At 36.6% G+C, this 18,740-nt stretch overlaps 1 protein-coding gene across 1 annotated transcript in view; it reads left to right on the forward strand.

Annotated features, from left to right (window-relative positions):
* LOC136697782 (TOG array regulator of axonemal microtubules protein 1-like) overlaps positions 1–18,147 on the forward strand; it is a 28,628-nt gene extending 10,481 nt beyond the window's left edge. Inside the window, exons 8-21 of the mRNA XM_066673041.1 lie at positions 2,663–2,736; positions 3,723–3,868; positions 5,215–5,383; positions 5,471–5,698; positions 6,438–6,555; positions 7,224–7,329; positions 9,208–9,443; positions 9,909–10,067; positions 10,230–10,356; positions 10,488–10,600; positions 10,690–10,855; positions 13,054–13,273; positions 14,586–14,672; positions 16,889–18,147. Of these exons, the coding sequence (XP_066529138.1) occupies positions 2,663–2,736; positions 3,723–3,868; positions 5,215–5,383; positions 5,471–5,698; positions 6,438–6,555; positions 7,224–7,329; positions 9,208–9,443; positions 9,909–10,067; positions 10,230–10,356; positions 10,488–10,600; positions 10,690–10,855; positions 13,054–13,273; positions 14,586–14,672; positions 16,889–17,148 (2,209 nt within the window). The 3' untranslated portion in view covers positions 17,149–18,147. The remainder of the gene's footprint in view (positions 1–2,662; positions 2,737–3,722; positions 3,869–5,214; positions 5,384–5,470; positions 5,699–6,437; positions 6,556–7,223; positions 7,330–9,207; positions 9,444–9,908; positions 10,068–10,229; positions 10,357–10,487; positions 10,601–10,689; positions 10,856–13,053; positions 13,274–14,585; positions 14,673–16,888) is intronic.
* Positions 18,148–18,740: the final 593 nt, after the last annotated feature.

Here is an 18,740-nt window from a genome sequence, read left to right on the forward strand (position 1 = left end):
AGTCTCATCATATGAAATATTGTCTTTCTTCCATGTTCAATTAAATATAGGGTTTAAATGACTTGCACATCATTGCATTCTGTTTTTATTCACATTGTGCTCATTGTCCCAACTTTTCTTGATAATAGGGTTGTAATTGAAGGAAGTACAGGGCACATGACATGCAAGAAATTTCAAGATGTGCACTAGCACATGCAGCACAATCAAACCGGCGCTGCCATTGCCTCATTTTTGAGAAGCACATATTTGTGGCAGATGCAGTGCATCAAGTATAAACCTAGATTAAAAATCCTGGGATCATGCTCCGATGATTGAAGGCTTAGAATGTCCTAATCTGTCAGCAATCTCCCTAGGTAACAGTCCAGTATCCAAATAGCCAAGCACGAACAGCACCTGTTCAATTATGGGAATATCATATGATCTGTTGGACTCCCTTTTCAAAGCTAGCTCTAAAATGTTGCAAATGGATGTAACCAGTGGCTCATCACTCTCAGCTAATAAATTTGTATGATCTCTAAAAATGCTAAAGTACTCTGCAGAGCTCTGTCTGCTAAATATGGAAACACTAAATCAGCCATTTACACAAGTGGCTATGCCAGACCCTAAACTATTTTCAGTGTTAATTTTGTTAATGGGAATTAAGGTTTGAAATATTTTCATTGACCAAAATAATCATTAGAAGATGAGAACTATGATTAAATTTATTTTTGTTTTGGCAGCGAATAATAGCTAAACAACATTGTGAAAGACTGATAAATGACATTATTGCTGATATGAAAACAGAAAATCACAAGCAAATAGAAACAGGAAAATGCCCTATCTGTTTGCTGTTGCCAGGGCAATGAGGTCTGCATTAATGTGATTCAGAAACCATATTTAATTTAATCAAAATTATTTAGCTTAATAATTTTAGTGAAAAACATAAAAACTAAAAGTGAAAACATGTATTGGCCAAAAACAAGAATAATTTATTTTTGATGTATTTTAAACATCACTCACATTTTATCTTTGCAGGGTCCAGAACAAATGTTACTGAATTATATCAATTTTATTTTCTGTAAAACTGCATCTTTTTTTTTTCTTCTCTCAAAATGAGAGATATTCTGAAAATTAATTTAATAGCTTAATTATTATTCTACACTATGGTTTGACATTTTGGTTATAATAATTTTTTTGAAATCCATATTCCACTACCAGAGATGTACAGAATATAACATTGTTTGTCCACTGTTTTCAGCTGGCTCCTATCATACTGATATGTGATACATGTGAAATGTTGCCTTCCTGATATATGATCCACGTGTTGTAAATGAGTTCGGACCTGTCCTACTGAGCTTGTGACCAGTGGAGAAAAATAGCCAATGTGTCTCTGGTCACACTTAACAGAGCCCCAGGTAGTGATGCTGTCACACAGTTCCAGGGTCATGGGGTTGTGACTTTTAGCCTCACGTCGGGTCACTGTGTGTCAGCTGTTTGGTGTGTTCTCCATGTGTCTACATGGGTTTCCTCCAGGTGCTGCAGTTTCTTTTAGTTTCAGTCCAAGAACAGATGTTGGTTAGGTGGATTGGCCATGGACGTGTCTGTCTATTGGAGTGAGTGTGTGGTGCCCTGGGATGATCTGGCACCATTTCCAGGGTGCCTTTTGCCCAGTGATTCCGGGTAGGCTCCAGGCCCACTCCGACCCTATTGCACAAGATTACTTTTTTGTTTGTTTCATTCGTGAATTCATTGTCTGTAACCACTTATCCAATTCAGGGGCGCGGTGGCAGGAACACACCCTGGAGTGGGTGCCAGTCCTACACAGGGCGACACAAACTCACAAGTTCACTCACACACACCTATGGACACTTTTTGAGTCGCCAATCCACCTACCAATGTGTGTTTTTGGACCGTGGGAGGAAACTGGAGAACCCGGAGGAAACCCCATGCCTACATGGGGAGAACACACCAAACTCCTCACAGACAGTTGCCTGGAGTGGGACTCGAACCCAAAACCTTTAGGTCACTGGAGCTGTGCGACTGCGACACTACCTGATGCACCAACGTGCCAACCTTCCATTTATTCATTCATTCATTCATTCTTTGTGTGCAACTGCTTATCCACTTCAGGGGGGTCCGGAGCCTACCGGGAAACACTGGCTGCAAGGTAGCCAGTTGAATTTCTGCACTTCAACTCTTGCTCTGCATTCTTTGTTAGTTCACCCAGCTATTCTTTGTACTGCAGTGATGCAGTCTGTGTTGCTCAAGACAAAAGCAGTGCTGGTGGTTTTTAAACCTCAGTTTTACTGCTTGGACTGAGAATATTCCTTGAAGCAAAAAGTGTCCAGCTGGTAGCATCCAGTGACCTCTGATGAAAGATTAGAGGATGACTAACACTAATTGTGCAGCAGCAGATGAGCTAATGTCTCTAGCTTTATTTCTACAAAGTGTTTCAGTTTTTTCAGTGTTTTCAGTCTTTCAGTGTTCCTTTAAGTAATACATAGAAATAAAAGCATAATAATATCAAGTAAATGGTATGACTTTTTGTCCTATGAGAATTGACAAACATGGAAATTGATGAATTCACAGTAATCCAGTTTATTTGCAAAGCATGCTAATTTTTAAATATTGGATTTAAAATTATGTCAAAAATGGGTGACATGTTGTTGAATTGTCTTCACAGCCCTGGGAGTGCAAGCATTACTAGAGTACCATCAGGGAAAAAGTGGATGTCATCAGTGGAGGCAAGTTTTCAAGGTATGTATTTTCACTCTTGAGTTAATTATGTATAAATTCAAATAAATTAGTGTATGGGCGGGTGGCTCTGTGGTGCAGCAGGTAGTGTCATAGTCACATAGCTCCAGGGACCTGGAGGTTGTGGGTCCAAGTCCCGCTCCTGGTGACCTGCCTGTGAGGAGATTTCTGTGTTCTCCCCATGTCTGCATGTCTTTCCTCTGGGTGCTCCGGTTTCCTCCCACAGTCGCCCTGTGAAGGACTGGCGCCCCCTCTAGGGTGTTCTTTCCTTGTGCCCAATGATTCTGAGTAGGTTCCGGACCCGCTAAACTAAACTAAGTCCCTAAACTAAATAAGCGGTTACAGATTATGAATGGTGTATGGGTCCCCAACAGCATGGAAGTGTCCTCTCTAGAGCATTTTTCACACATGAAGAGGATATCTAGAGAAACTGTGGTGTGTCAGGTCTGGAGAAGTCCCAGAGTGGATTGTTAAGACATGCAGCACTCAGCGGGACGTGTTGTTGCAGTGGAAAATGTGCTAAGCTTGGGGCAGGGCCTGTGCAGCATGTGAAAAAAAATATCCTGTACCTTAGCGGCATGTACATTCACACGTGCTGACTCTGACATTACCTTACTAGGGGCTAGTGGGATAAAATCTGCATAATACGGAATGAATTTTGTGGGTGTTTGCGTTCACACATACAGCTCCTCCGGTTTAACGCCGGAACATTTTCTGGGTTACCGTGCATGTGTGAAAGGGGGCTTAATATATGTGTTGTAAATTAGAGATTAAGTATAAATGACCAACAGAGGAAGAGCCATCCAGAGAAACAGCCTTATCCTGTCATGTTAGGCTTACTCACCTGGAGTCTTTAAAGATTCTCAAGCCCAAGAAATCTGTCTACATTTTAATTTTCTATGTATTTAAAATCAATTGAGGTTATTTTTGTTTCAGTTCAGTTTAGCGCAGCTCCCTCATTTCAAGGGTCTTTGGGTCTATTGTTCTAGGAAGCCATCCCGGTGAAGCAGCATGTCCTGAGCAGGAAGACTCCATGAGCAAAATCCAATCGGATTCACCTGCAGGAAAACATGGCAGTGCTGTTTCATTTGTATGTGGTGATTCAGACAAGAGCCCTGAACCAGAGGAGTCAGTGGTAGGCATATTTGGTTCCTTCATTGTGCAGCCAAGTAATGTTTTATGTGTTTATTCAAGCTTTATCTGGGCTCCTAATTAATTTAACTCAAGTAACAATACTTTGAATGTCTGCAAAGCTATGCATCTGAACATTGAGCAATTTTCTGGTTTTTTAACCTAAAGATATACTGAAAGATAAAGATAAAAACCCATTTCATTAGAATGTCAGATAGTCCTTTTGTGAGAAGAACTGCCTTAAAAACTAATTTTAAAAAATATGCAGCATTGCCAATAGGGCCACTTGTTTAAAATATATAAAATACAAGATTGTGAGAATAAAATCATAATATTTTGAAATTAAATGAGTAATTATTTTGAGATTAAAGTCATTGGAACAGAAACTGTTCTCAATGCAGTGAGGTTTTCTGATAACAATTCATTGTTCTAATTATTATGACCTGAATATCAAAATCTTGTGTCATTTTTTTAACACATGGCCCTGAAACAACTGTCATTTTTGGCAGGCATTTGCTGCTATTTTCCTGCATTCCATTGCTATGGAAATCAAGAATTGTGTAGTACCACAATAACATTCTTTACAGACACACAACACCTCCAGCATCCCAAAAGAGCTTTTGTCACATCCTGTGTGCTTTTTTTATTGTCCCAGGGATGATGGGATGTCATTAGTGTTGAGCCCTTGGGTGTCAGTATTTCTGCCCATGGCTGTATTCCAGTCTGTAAGCTTGAACAAATCTGAAGTACTTTGTGAGCCCCCTCAGGGCAGGTTTTTATCTGTGTCAGAAGTGGTTTGGACAACTTAAGAGGTTGTTTGTATTCTAGTACAACATAGATGGAGTCTAAGCCTGAATGTTGTTAATAAGCATTAAGTTATGTTCATTATGGTTTCAGAACAATTAATACAAATGCTGAGATAAATTTGGATGTCCAAATAGTTAAATATACTATATCAATATAATATTCAAAATAATATATATAATATCAAAATAGTGAATCAAACTCTTCTCTCTTGTCCATGTTCAGATTGAGAGTTCTTTTTTTTCTTTTTCACATTGTTAACCTAAGAAAAATAAGAGGAAAAAAGTCATTTACATTTTTCTATGTGTGAAAATTTTGGAAAAGTGATTGAAAGATACTTTAGAAAATTTCCTTTGTACAGAAAGTAATAATCCAAATGTGCTGGGAAATTAAGTGATTCTTTTTATACATTAATTCTTTAGTAGAAAGTAATCCTAAATTCACATATCTACATGACTGTGTTGTCAACGTCTGAAATACAAGTTACAGTGTCTAGTTTTTCAAACACATAAATGTTAAGGGGTGTTTCAATTGGTAAATTTACAGGAAAGAGTAAAGCTGCCCAGATTCACAATGGACAAGATGCACCAGCATTGTTTACAGCGGCAAGAAGCCCAACCCACACAGAATGAGCGGCAATACATGGGACGAACGAGGCAGCGCCTTAAACACGTGGTGTCTGAAGTGGGCACTGGGGAGACTGCACCTCTGAAAGGTTACAGTTTGTCTAAATATTTCTTCAGTTTTCCATGATTAGCAGGGCTCAAACAGTCATCGCTGACTTCTTAACTCTTTTTCCTAGATGTGCAGTCTAAAAACAATGGTGTAGCCTCAGCTAAGACTGAAACTCCCAAAGATGATTTGACTTCAAGCCTCACAAGGGTGCAGACAACCCAGAGTCCAGTTTCATATTTCAGCCCACACCATCAGCCCAGTCCACCTACAGCCATCCCTGTCAGACACACACTGCCACGTCAGAGAAGGGCTACCAGTCTGAATAGAGCACGACCATCTCTCTCTAATAGTTCCGGTAAGTGCCATTGCACAGCTGTTAATCTACGCTCCGGACCTACGGCCACCCTGAACTGGATATGCTTACAGATAATGAATGAATGAATGAATGTCCATTTTAGAAAGTTTTGTGTGTGCGTGTACTATGAGAACCAGTTTTCTATTTCTTTCAGAGTAATTGTGTTTAAAGAATTGAATATTATATAAATTGTTTTAATCTACAGCACGTATAAGCTGTCTGCACTTCACACTGTACAAATGTCTGCATTTATTTTGACCAAAATCAGGCTCTACAGTAAAGACTTAATATCAATGAATTCATATGAGAAAATGACAGTATGCAGCTTGCTTCATTCCAGTTTGCTGATTCTGGTTGCTTTTAGATATGCATTGTAGCATCAAGATAGTTTGTACTAAAGTTTCTAACACTTTCAGAACTTTATTATAGGTTATCTTTGGAGCATGTAATATTACACTTATTCCAAGCAAGCAGGAGCCTGATGCCACTTGTATAAGATTAAATTTTCAAGTTTAATTTGGTTTAAGTATTTAAACATCTGATCAAAAACCCGCAACCACATTGGCCCTTTGTGGAAAACATGGATTCGAATATATGGATATGAATAAAAAAGCATCATATCTTTTCATTATTTTATAGTTAATAGTTTCATGTTCATAAACACATTTTGATACATAATTTTACAGACATAATTATATAATAATAATAGGATATATTTTTATTGTGATTTCTGCAACAGACGAATTCACGCCAGGTACCGTCAAGATGGATTTTCATGAGCAGCATGACCAGCGTCCATTCTCTAAACCTGACTTGGTCCTTATGCAGTGCTTCAGACTACTTAACTTGGATGACTGGTGAGTAAGTCAAGAAAAGAATTAGACTTAAGAAGCTCATAAACAACACATGATTCAACATATGCCTAGAAATAAAAATATCTAAGCAGTTCTTTCATAATATGTTTTTTATGGCTTTAAACTTTAGATTAAATTTATTTCTCAGCTCAGATAACCATTGCATATTCATAAAAAAATTGTATGGCCCTTTTTGAGAGTGCATAAAGATTCTGTTTATTTGCTAAATAAATCTTCACATATCACATCTGTGTTTACTCTAAATAACGGAGAGGAGCTTGCCCATTTGACTGATTGAATGTATCCTTTATATCCATAGAGCAGAACAAAATATAGGAAATATATGTTTAACTACAGAGCACCACTGAATTGAAATGCTTGACAGAACATTTCAGTGCTACATTTTCTTGATTCATTTATCATAATGTTGTTACATAGTATACACTGTTAGTAATTTCTCCAAACATTTGAATGTATATTTGCATTATGTATTTTGTGTAATACAAATTCTGGAGGGCATCACGGTGGTGCAACAGGTAATGTCACTGACACACTGGCTTCACATCAGGTCACTTTTTATTTAATTTTGCACAGTTTTCTCCTCATTATACCATTGTTTTTTCAGGTACAACTTTCCATCCATGTGTCTATGTTCTAACCTTTTCATACAGGGAGAAGAAAATCGAAGGCCTGACTTTGTTACGTAGTTTAGCGCAGTATCACTCTGATGTGCTTATTAGCAGGCTCCATGATGTCTGTTTCATTCTAATTCAAGAGGTAAGACCCCCCCACCCCTATTTTTTTGGGGACCCTTAATATTTCTCTCTGTCTTTTTATGGTAATTTGTTTTCTATACAAATGGCCTTGTAAATCCTGAAATGAGCCTGTGAAATTGTGGTTGTGTGTTTGAAATAAGATCATATGCTTTAATAATGTTCGGAATATTATATTTGTTCATAAGACTATTGTAATGTGTAACATTCTATCATATCATATCAGAGTTCTATTCACATCAGAACTCAGCATAAATCCAAATAAATAGCCTTATCTCTTCCTCTATTAAGTATTTTGGGCAGCTTTCAAAATTTTCTGTGATGAAAATGAATAATCTTCTGAAATAAGAGTCAAAAAAAGAAAAAGTGTTGTACTTTAAATGATTGTATGTGAGTGCTTCATATTTAAGTGGTAAATATACAATTACATTATTAGTGTTTATTTGGCAAAGACATTTAAAACTGCGTTAAACTTACCGGTTATAAACACTGATAAAAGTGATTTTATTGTCATTGTACAATGTACAACTAAGTTTGTCCTCCACATTTACCCCATCTGTGGAAGTGAACAAACACAAACACACTAGTGCACCAGGGGCAGTCAACAAACACAAACACACTAGTGCACCAGGGGCAGTGAACACACACAAACACACTAGTGCACCAGGGGCAGTCAACAAACACACACTCCCAGAGTGCCTTAGCACCTGGGTAGCAGTTGGAGGTTAGGGGCATTAATCAAGCAATGTTAAAGAAGGAAAAAACACTGTTCCTTCACTCGCTATGCCCCCAATTTTTTGCCGGTTATGGCAGTCGAACCTTTATAAAAGGTTTCACGTTCTTCTAACAGTGGAATAAATGAAAGAACCAAAGGTAAACTGACCCTTATATTTTACACTAGCATCTAGCTCATTTTAAACCAACCAATAATTAAGCTTAAAAGTCACATAAATTCTTTGTGGGTTTTGTAGTGACATATGAACTTGGATGTTGTGTTGATTGTGTCACAGCAGAACTTGCATATTGTTATTTGTTCTGACATCAGTGGCAACATAACCTTGCATGCTAATTTCAATATTTTTGAAATAGCCTCTTTCATTATAATTTCCTCCTGTGCTGCTCTGGTGGGTTACAAGTTTTCAACACATTGCTATCGAATATATGCATATATATATCGAATGTTTGCATTTGAAATATACAAATATTTAATTAAATCAAGTCAAATAACAAATGCGTCAAACTCAACTCGAGTTCTAACATTGATTAAAGACTTAAGTCATGTGACTCAAGTCCCTTGCCTCTCTGGTTATTTCTATGTAAAAAAAAATACACCTACAAGCCCCATGTCCCCAAAAGATAAGACATTTTTTTAAATGTTTATAATTTTTAAACACAGTTAAGTTGGTTAAAGGAATATGTGGAAATGTTTTCTTTAAGTTTTTGTGAAGCGTCAAACTTTGAGGTGTCTATCTACTACCCCGTATGACTTACAAGCAAATGCCTGTTTGAATTTCATCATTATACGACTTCCAGACCCACCTTAAAAACAAGGGGGGGAACTTGCATTCCAAAAATTACACACATGCCTTTCTAACTCAGGAATATTTTCTCCAAATGTTATGAAATTATGAAAGGTCCCCTACTTAGCTACAACCTCCTCCCCCTTGAATAATAATCACACCATCTGATTAAAAATACCAAATATCATACTTATAAACTCTGCATATACACAAAATACCCATATTGTGGCTTCTGTTTGAGGGGTAATCCCTTACTGAAATATTGGCAAATATGTACACTTCGAAGCAAGTGCTGTTTGCGGCTGTATGTATTCATATATTTGGGACAAACTAAAACACTGCTTTTGATTTCTGTCCCAAAGGTTCGAAACTTGCGCTCTGGAGTGTCACGCATGGCAGTAGTGACTTTGGGGGAGTTGTACTCTTTTCTACAGAAGGGAATGGACCAAGAGTTGGAAGCTACAGCCAAGGCCCTCCTTCACAAAGCAGGAGAATCCAGTGCCTTTATCAGGCAGGATGTGGATGCAGCACTGAACAACATGGTGCAGAACTGCACACCCACTCGCAGCATGAATGCCCTTATCACTGGAGGGCTTGGGTCAGTTAAACTCCAGTCTGTGATTTGTTAAGATACAGAAAATCACCTAACGTTTTATGACCATGTTTTTTAAATACCATTAGCTAACTTTTGTCTCAAGGTATGTGTGTAAAGTTTAGTTTGGCATTTGTCCTATGATAAAATCATGGTTTTGGGGAGTTCATTTAAAAGAATGTAATAAAGTAATATGAAGTGTGAAACAGTATGTTATCTTAAATCTTATCTTATAAGTATTATACACAAACAGTTACACTTAAACAGTATATTCACACTTCAAGACAATATTAAACAAAATTTACACAAATTGTTGGACACCATACGTTACTATTTATTATATGTAATACTTACATTCCAGAATCAGGGTTGTTACTTTTGGAAAAGACTATCTATACACGTCTAATAAATTATTTATGCAATTTATATGTGAATTCCTTAAATACATTTTTTTTTTTTTGTGATTAATAGTCACTTAAATGCAGTAGTAAGAAAGTGCTCTTCTCAGCACTTGGCTACACTGGTAGAAAAGATTGGTGCAGCACGCTTATTATCTGGAACCAAAGACCTCACTGACCGCATCTTGCCGGCTATATCCAAACTAGTACAGGACTCTTCGCAAGAAGCCAGGTTTGCAATCTTTTTTATTCACCCATAACTTCAGACCTGATTTAACAAAGTTTAATTGACACAACAGGTACACTTCTGAAAAATCAGTGTTCAGTGTTGTTTTCTAGACATGGTCTCTTAGTTAAACAGAATATGTAATTAAATGTATATTATTTCTGCCAGATATTTTGGTCGGCAGATGCTGATGTTATTATCAAGTCACCATGATTTTGATAAAATGGCGGCAAAGTACATCCCTGGCAAAGACCTGGCAAACATCAGGGATACTGTCCTAACACTGAAAACCAAGGTGGCACAACAGCACACAAAATATATTTTGTTCGGTTGCATTATTTTTTTAAGGTTATATTTGGTAAATGACATTGTTATAATGCAGAGAATTATCACAACATTCAGAGACTAATGTTACTTTGACTTCAGGGGCTAGGGGAAATGCCTCAGGATACACCTTCAGCTAGAGGCAGACGCGCCCTCCCTGGTGGTGGACTTGTGAGAGCCTCCTCACTTACACGTGAACCTCAACTTTCCCTCAGGTATTTGTGACTTTGATATCTTGGTTGTACATTTTTCACACTAATATTCTTGCTTACATTTTTTTTTGTGTGTGTTTTTTAAATTTTAGCAAAGACAAAGCACAGACCCAAAGCATTGCAGACAAAACTGAGTACATCAATCAGCTCCAAGTCCTGCTGAGTTCAAAAGACTTCAGGGGGCGCATCAAGGGCATTGATCAGTTGGTCAAGGACTGTGAGGATAATCCCTATATCATCGTGGGAAACATGTTCCCGGTAACTCATTTTTAATGCTTTAAGCAAGGTTCATATTTAATTTGTGTAGAAGCTTTGAAAAGTTTAGGAGAAGTTAAGAATAAAGTGAAACATCTCAACAAATATCAATTCATTCTTTTCACATTATTATGAGTATATGTCAATATATTTTTAACCTGTCTTAAATATTGTGTAGCTATTTTTATAAAATAAGAGGAAATAAACGGGTAATTAAGTGTACTTCTTAAATCCAGAAAGTACTGACCACAGTCACTGTTATAATAAATATACAGGCCCTGTTTCTGGAAAGGTTATTATGAATGCAATGAAAACAACAAGCTGTTATTTGTTCATTATTTCATTATCATATATATTACCTTTATTTAACTAAAAATTTCCACTGTTTTGTCTGACCAAGTATACAAATTTATAGAATATTCTAGTTCCACCATTTTTCTACTGTATTAAGGTGACTATAAAGGATATAAGAATCTCAGTTTTTACAAGCAAAGATGGCTCAATTTTTGACATTGTCCAAACAGGACATTTCCTAATGCAAAATTTCAAAGAATCTGGCTCTTTCGCCATATATGTTACATAATAATGTGAAAAGATTCAGGAAATCCAGACAAATATCAGTCTATGTAGGGCAAGGCCTGAAACCACTGTGGATTGTGCAAGAATTTCTTGAAGTCAGATGATCAGTTCAGTTTTATAAAAAAATATATATTATTTAATAATGAGAATAATAGAGTAGAAACTGGGGAAAAAAGCTACAATATCCTAAAAAGTGGATATAAATTGCATGGGTGCAAATTCAGACAAAGCTTATTTTTGTGCTCTGAAGGAGTGTTGTGAGGGTTGTGAATTGTCACATTATTGCTCGCAGTTATATTTGAATGTGTCAAAAAAATTCCCACAGTCATTCCTATGTGAAAAATAGTTTTTTTGAAACACCACCACTGGACTCTTGAGCAGTGCAAATGTGTTCAGTGGTGTGTCTGTCTCACAGTCTGATGGATGTGTCTGGGTTTGGAGAAACCAATAGAACATTACCATTTGGTGCAATCCAGTCCGGTAAGTAAAGTTTAGTGGTAGAGGTATAATGCTATGGGGTGTTATTCTAAAAATATTACGCACAGAAAACAAAGAAATAGGGCTAAATTGAATGTTTCAAACACATTGAGAACGTAAAATGACTATGGGAAATATAAAGGAGTGTTTTGAAAGAAATATTTATAAGAAAATATATCAATTAAATATTTCTTTATTAAAATTATTATCCGTAATAGGTGAAAAACATGGTGGTGCTTAGAGCATGTACTCACAGCAGCTCTCGGCACTTGTAGTGTTAAACAGTGTTTCATGAATCTCTTTTTTCTTCAGCTGAGTGTTTTTGTCTGTTTTGTCTTCACGTGTACTCTGCAGGCTCTTCTTGGTTCAGGAGTATTTCTCCATGTGTTCTTGTGCTTGTCATTGGCTTATTTTTTTATCATTCTTGCTTTGCCCATTTTGTAATTAATTCCAAACTGTCTTTCTCTAGCCTTTGTTTATGCCCAAAATGTAAACAGCTGAAATTGTGGGCTTTCTTTACATGGATTTTGGAAAATATTGGGAATTGCATTCCCTCACTGGGAGAAAAATGGGAAGAATGCCCTCCATTTCCCTTACAGAATTAATGAATTATGGTGTTTGCCCATGTTGTAATTATGTTTTTTAACACAAATATTATTAAGCATAATTTTGAAAAACCTGATAAATTATGTAGCTTGTACATAAATATTTTAGATATACAATTATTAATTAAATCCTTAATTATTAAAAAAAGAAATGTAATGGTCATCCTGCAAACCACCTCTCTCTGCTTCACATACGACCAGTGGGAAACATACGCAGTTTAGTTATCCCTGGTTTAGAGGATTTTCTCGCTCTCAAAAAATTCACCTGGATCCCACCCGGAATAACTGGGTGCAAGGTGGGAACACACTTCGCAAGGTGACACACTCTCACCAATCCATCCATGACAATAAAAACATTATATATGTTTTAAATCATTTAGACCCATCAGATCCCAGTAATTTTGTCCATATACTGTAAATATGGGCAAGTAAACTTAGCTGGGTGAACTGCATTGCAGCACCATTGTTTAGTAGTTATAGCATGTTAAAAGATCAATAATATTTTCAGTAATTTACTCTTTCGCTTTTCTTTTTTGATAGATTTTTGATGCTTTCAAATCACGCCTGCAAGAGTCAAACAGCAAGGTTAACCTCTATGCCTTGGAGGCTTTACAGAGGATAATCATATTGCTCGGAGATAATTTGGCCCAAGTGATTCACATCCTTGTTCCATCTATTGTGGACAATCACCTCAACTCCAAGAATGCTGCTATTTACATGGCTGCAACAGGTGCCATTCAAACACTCATCAGAATCCTAGGTGGGTTCCTTTGTCTATTTAAAAATAACAAGTAACTTGAAATTAAACAGGAATGTCTCTTTGAATCGTCAGAAACTCCAAATTTATACTGTGATTTGTTAATTCTCTTAAAATGTTTTTAATTCAAAACAATACAATAACAATGATGTTTCATGGTTTTCTCTGAACAACTTTAATGTATTTTGAAAATACAAACAATTGTAAAAATATATTATTATAACACATTTTAAAAGTGCACACACAAATAAATAACCAAGGACTGGATTTATCAACATAGCCGGTTTATTTAATATTTATTGAATATTGATTATACATTACATATGCCTCTAAACTTATTTGAAGTAGATTCACCCTGTAGTGAATCTCTAATTCTCCTCTCTCTATTTATTTCTACCATGCTGAACTTCCAAAATGGAAGTCCAAGTTTCCCAGTGGGAAACTGCTCTGTGTGTATCTCTCAATTCATCCTGTTCTCTTCTCTTCTGGACTGAGCCAGTCTACAGTTCACTCTCTATTCAACTACATTTTCTTCTCTATTCTGGGTTCTCTGAGTAACTCAACTGAACCGGTCTGCACTCCTTATTCAACTCTCTTTATTCTGTTCTCTCAAAGCTGAGAGTCGGGCTTCCAACTCTTTTTTTCTCAGCACTTTATTTTTTTTTTAAATGCACGAGCTCCGGCATGAACCTCTGAGGTGATGACATCACATATAATTTATGACCTTTGACAAGACAAAGAATAGATGTAATAAATGGTCAAAAAAGAATCTCACAAGCATAGTTATTTCATGGTAGTCTGCAACAATTTGATTACATTAGAAAGAGGTTAATTAAGATGCAATATAAAGACTTTCACCACACTAGAAGTGTTATCTGAAATGCAGATCTGGGCTCGGGGGAGAAATGTGTGACCAGAGAAATCGCTGATAGTGAGCATGTTAAGTTTCTAAAGATTAAAGTCCCAAAAGTAAAATTTCTTATAAGAAAAATTAAAGCACATTCATCTAACACTACATCTGCCAAGAGCAGAGATGACACCTATCAAGGTGGAAGCCATTCTTTCCCAGAATACACTTTGCTACACTGTCCCTGCAAAGCAGGCATGTCTCTCAGGTCTGAAATTTCCTCAGTGTGCTTCTACCCCTCCTGCACTGTCGGAGTGTTTTCTAATACCTCTTTGAGGCAACCCAGATGTCATTCTCTTGTTTGTTGGATTTGAGAGTATCCCCAAATCTGCCTGGCACCTCTCATCGTGCACATCTCCTGAGTAATTAATTGCTTACTGATATTTGGAATATTTTCTACATTTTCAGACAACACACTTCTACTTCAGCCCTTATGCACCAAGGCTCAGTTTCTCAGTGGAAAGGCTAAAGTGGATCTTGTTGATAAAGTTGCAGGTATGTATAGTGTGTATGTATTTTAATAAAAAGGTGGCACTGGAGGTAGTGCTGCCTTTGAGGCAGAAGCAATGTAATTGTTTACCAACCGAAGTGATGAATGAGATTGGTTCAAACGGATTGGTCGTCTACACCCTTGTTTGCCTGCTCTCTCTGTCAGAAACTATTTTGAGTAGTGATTTTGCAAGCATGCTAAGGGAATTCTGGAAGTGTCTAAATGCACTGAATAAATGTATGTGAATATTTAACAGTGAAACTAAATTGCAAACTTGTAGTATGATTTTATAATTAGTATAATAGGTAATCCTGACTATACAAAAGCCTAGTTATCTGCTAGGGTTTAGAATAGGTCAGTAAGAATTGATTTTATTCTGTAATGTGAGATTGTTTGAGGTAATAATATTTTGAATCTACATTTACATCTATTTACATTGTACTTACATTGTGGGTATACAGTTATTTATGTCTTCTGTTCTAAATACGTAATGCTGTTACGTTAATTCTGTTATTCCCCAAATCTATTGTTATACATGCATACATACACACAAATAGGGGTCAGGCTTCACCACCTTAGTGAACTTAGTGAAACGATTGTCTTTCAGTTCAAAGACAATGTTTCTCTGCACAAGATTACAAAGAATTTGTGTCTTTCATCATTAGCAGTTAATAATATCATGAAAAGATCCAGGGTAGGGTAATCTCTGTAGAGAAGTCAAGGGCAGAACATTCTGATTAATATATGTGTCTATCTAGCCCTAAGATGGTACAGGTGCATCTTAATACATTAGAATTTCATAAAAAATGAATTTATTTCAGTAATTCAATTTTAAAACTGAAACTCCTATTATATAGATTCATTACACAGTGATCAATGTCAAGCATTTATTTCTTTTAATGTTGATTGAATGTTGATGATTATGGCTTACAGCCAATGAAAAACCCAAAAGCCATTATCTAAGAAAATTAGAATATTCAACAGAAAACAACTGCAAAGGTTTCCTAAGCCTTTAAAATGGTCCCTTAGTCTGGTTCAGTAGGCTACACAATCATGGGGAAGACTGCTGACTTGACATATGTCCAGAAGGCAGTCACTGACACCCTCCTGCTGTATCCAAGCATATTAATGGAAAGTAGAGTGGAAGGAAAAAGTGTGGTAGAAAACGATGCTCAAGCAACATTGTGTCACCACACACAGGACATGGGCCACAACTGCCAGAAGCTTCTTACCTGAGCCAAGAAGAAAAAGGACCGGGCTGCTGCTCAAAGTCTGGTTTTAAGATGAAAGTAAATTTTGCATTTCATTTGGAAATCAAGGTCCCAGAGTCTGGAGGAAGAGTGGAGAGGCACACAATTCAAGCTGCTTAAGTCTAGTGTGAAGTTTCCACAATCAGTGATGGTTTTGGCAGGCGTGTCATCTGCTGGTGTTGGTCCACTGTTTTATATTAAGTCCAAAGTCAGCGCAGTCATCTACCAGGTAATTTTGGAGCACTTCATGCTTCCCTCAGCTGACAAGCTTTATTGAGATGTGGATTTCATTTTGAAGCAGGACTTGGCACCTGTCCACACTGCCAAAAGTACCAGTACCTAGTTTAATAACCACAGTGTCACTGTGCTTGATTGGCCAGCAAACTCACCTGACCTAAACCCCATAGAGAATCTATGGGGTATTGTCAAGAGGAAGATGAGACACAAGACCCAGCAATGCAGACGAGCTGAAAGCTGCTATCAAACCAACCTGGAATTCCATAACACCTCAGCAGTGCCACAGGCTGACTGCCTCCATGCCACACAACATTGATGCAGTAATTCATGCAAAAGGAGCCCGACCAAGTATTGATTACATGTACTGTACATACTTTTCAGTAGGCCAACATCTCTGTATTAAAAATAATTGCTTAACTTATATAATATTTTAATTTTCTGAAATATCGACTTTTGGGTTTTCATAATCATCTATATTAAATAGATCATTGTTTTTAAGAATGTCTGTAATATAATGAGTTTCACTTTTTGAATTGAATTTCTAACTTAAATTAACATTTTGATAATATTCTTATTTGTAGAGATGCACCTGTATTTGCAAGTAACACATGTGTTTAGGTTTTCCCTACACCCTACTACTTTATTTTTCTTTATTCTTTTACTCAGAATCCTAATGAAACATTCATGAGATAATGGCATGTTTGGTGCTGTCTTTGTTTTCTCCATTTGTGTAGAGCTTGTTAAGGAGCTGTACCCACGCAAGCCACAGCTAGTAGAGCAGAAAGTGCTTCCTCTACTCTGGCAACTCCTTGGGACTTCCAGCAACAGTGGTACACTCCGTGGGAGAGGAGGTAGTCTTAGAGGGGCCACCACCAACCTATGCCAAGCCCTTCACATGCACATGGGCTCAGCATTGATGGAGCATGGTGCCTCTCAGCCTTCCAATATCTACCAGAACCTAAATGAATTTCTGAAGAATCTCCCAAAACAATGAATTGTCCCAGAGAAATTTTCAAATGACTACTCAAGTCAAATAAAAAACATGAATTTTACTTGAATAAAGGTGTTCTTATACACAGTGCCTATACTTTGTTAAATGAATAGAAAAAGGAAACAGAGAACAGAGATGTATCCAGATATAAACCCAATTAACAAACATTCTTGCACTTTACTAAAGTGATTTTCTTGCATTTTTCATAGTGACTGCACTTTACAAATATGTAGGAAATTATTTTTAATACTTTGAATTAACAGAAGTCCACAAAATACTTTAGTAAAGGAGCACAAATGTTATTTTGTGGTATCAGGATTAATACTCCAGGAGGATGATTTTTGCACTTTGAAACCTGGTAACCTTTTAACAAAATTGTATCTATATATTGTACATTGATTATTAGTTATTTTTGTTTGTGACCTTTCAAAATGTTGACATATCCTGAGGAAACCATATGCAGAATGTAATGCACAATGAAAAAGTACAAATGGCCTAATTTTTTTTTTTTTTTTTTTTTGTGTGCTATGACATTTATTGTTCTAAAACCATTGTACTGTAAAGCTCAGACTTGCAGTGACAGTATTATTATCTTGATGCATATTGTATAATGCTGCAGTACAAAATGCATTGGGCTTAGATGAACAATACTGTAGTAACTTAGTCACTAGGTAATTGTTATATTCTGGGACATTGAGTTTGAATATTTTTGCATGAAGAAATTTATTAGTACATAAATCAGAATATATTTGTATGTTATTAAAACAATTTAATGTACACAGATGCCTGAATGAACTCTGGATGTAAAATAACTATGTTGGTAAACTATAACAGACCAAATAATATTAGCTGGCTAAAACATAACAGGTAAAAACTACACTTTTTTCAAGATATGTTATATTTATATAGTATAGTGCCAGTTTTGTGTTGGCTTGGTTTTTTGAATTCCATGTTAAATTATATGAAATATTTTTCTCAGCATGGTGTAAGACAGATTAATCTAGAAAATAAAGACTAAGTATATAATGTTTACTTCACACAGGGTTTTTTTTTATTTCTTCCTACACAGGTAAAGGCCCAAAATAAAATGAATTTTGATACAAAATACCACATGTAATATGTGGTAATAATATAATATAATAATATAAAATATACATACATTTATTATAATCATACACAAGATGTAAAATATCCTATGCCAATCCATTAGAGCTTCGCATAGGGCCCACCCCTCTCTTTTCCTACTAGCAGCCACATAATTTCTATTGTTCCAATCCTACAGCTACACCCTAAGGTTGCTGTGGCCGTTTATGATTCGATCAGCAACCAGTTACTCTTAACATCTACGGTTACTCATTGAGCCCATCAGATGAGTACCCAAACCACCCTCTGTATCAGTAGCTCTTCACAGGGGTCATCAGGTAGTCACCTCCCCTCGTCAGTGTTTCGCTGAATTAAGCCCATGACACTTTCAGAAGGCTCAACGGTGAATTTTGGCGTCCCAGACTCACCCACCTCCAAGCCAGCTTTACAGTCCTACCTTGCCCTTAAGTATCAACAACCTCTACCTAGCCCCACTGGCACCGTTAATGCAT

The sequence above is a fragment of the Hoplias malabaricus genome, chromosome 1, assembly GCF_029633855.1.
Source record: "Hoplias malabaricus isolate fHopMal1 chromosome 1, fHopMal1.hap1, whole genome shotgun sequence".
In the NCBI taxonomy this organism is placed as follows: domain Eukaryota; kingdom Metazoa; phylum Chordata; class Actinopteri; order Characiformes; family Erythrinidae; genus Hoplias; species Hoplias malabaricus.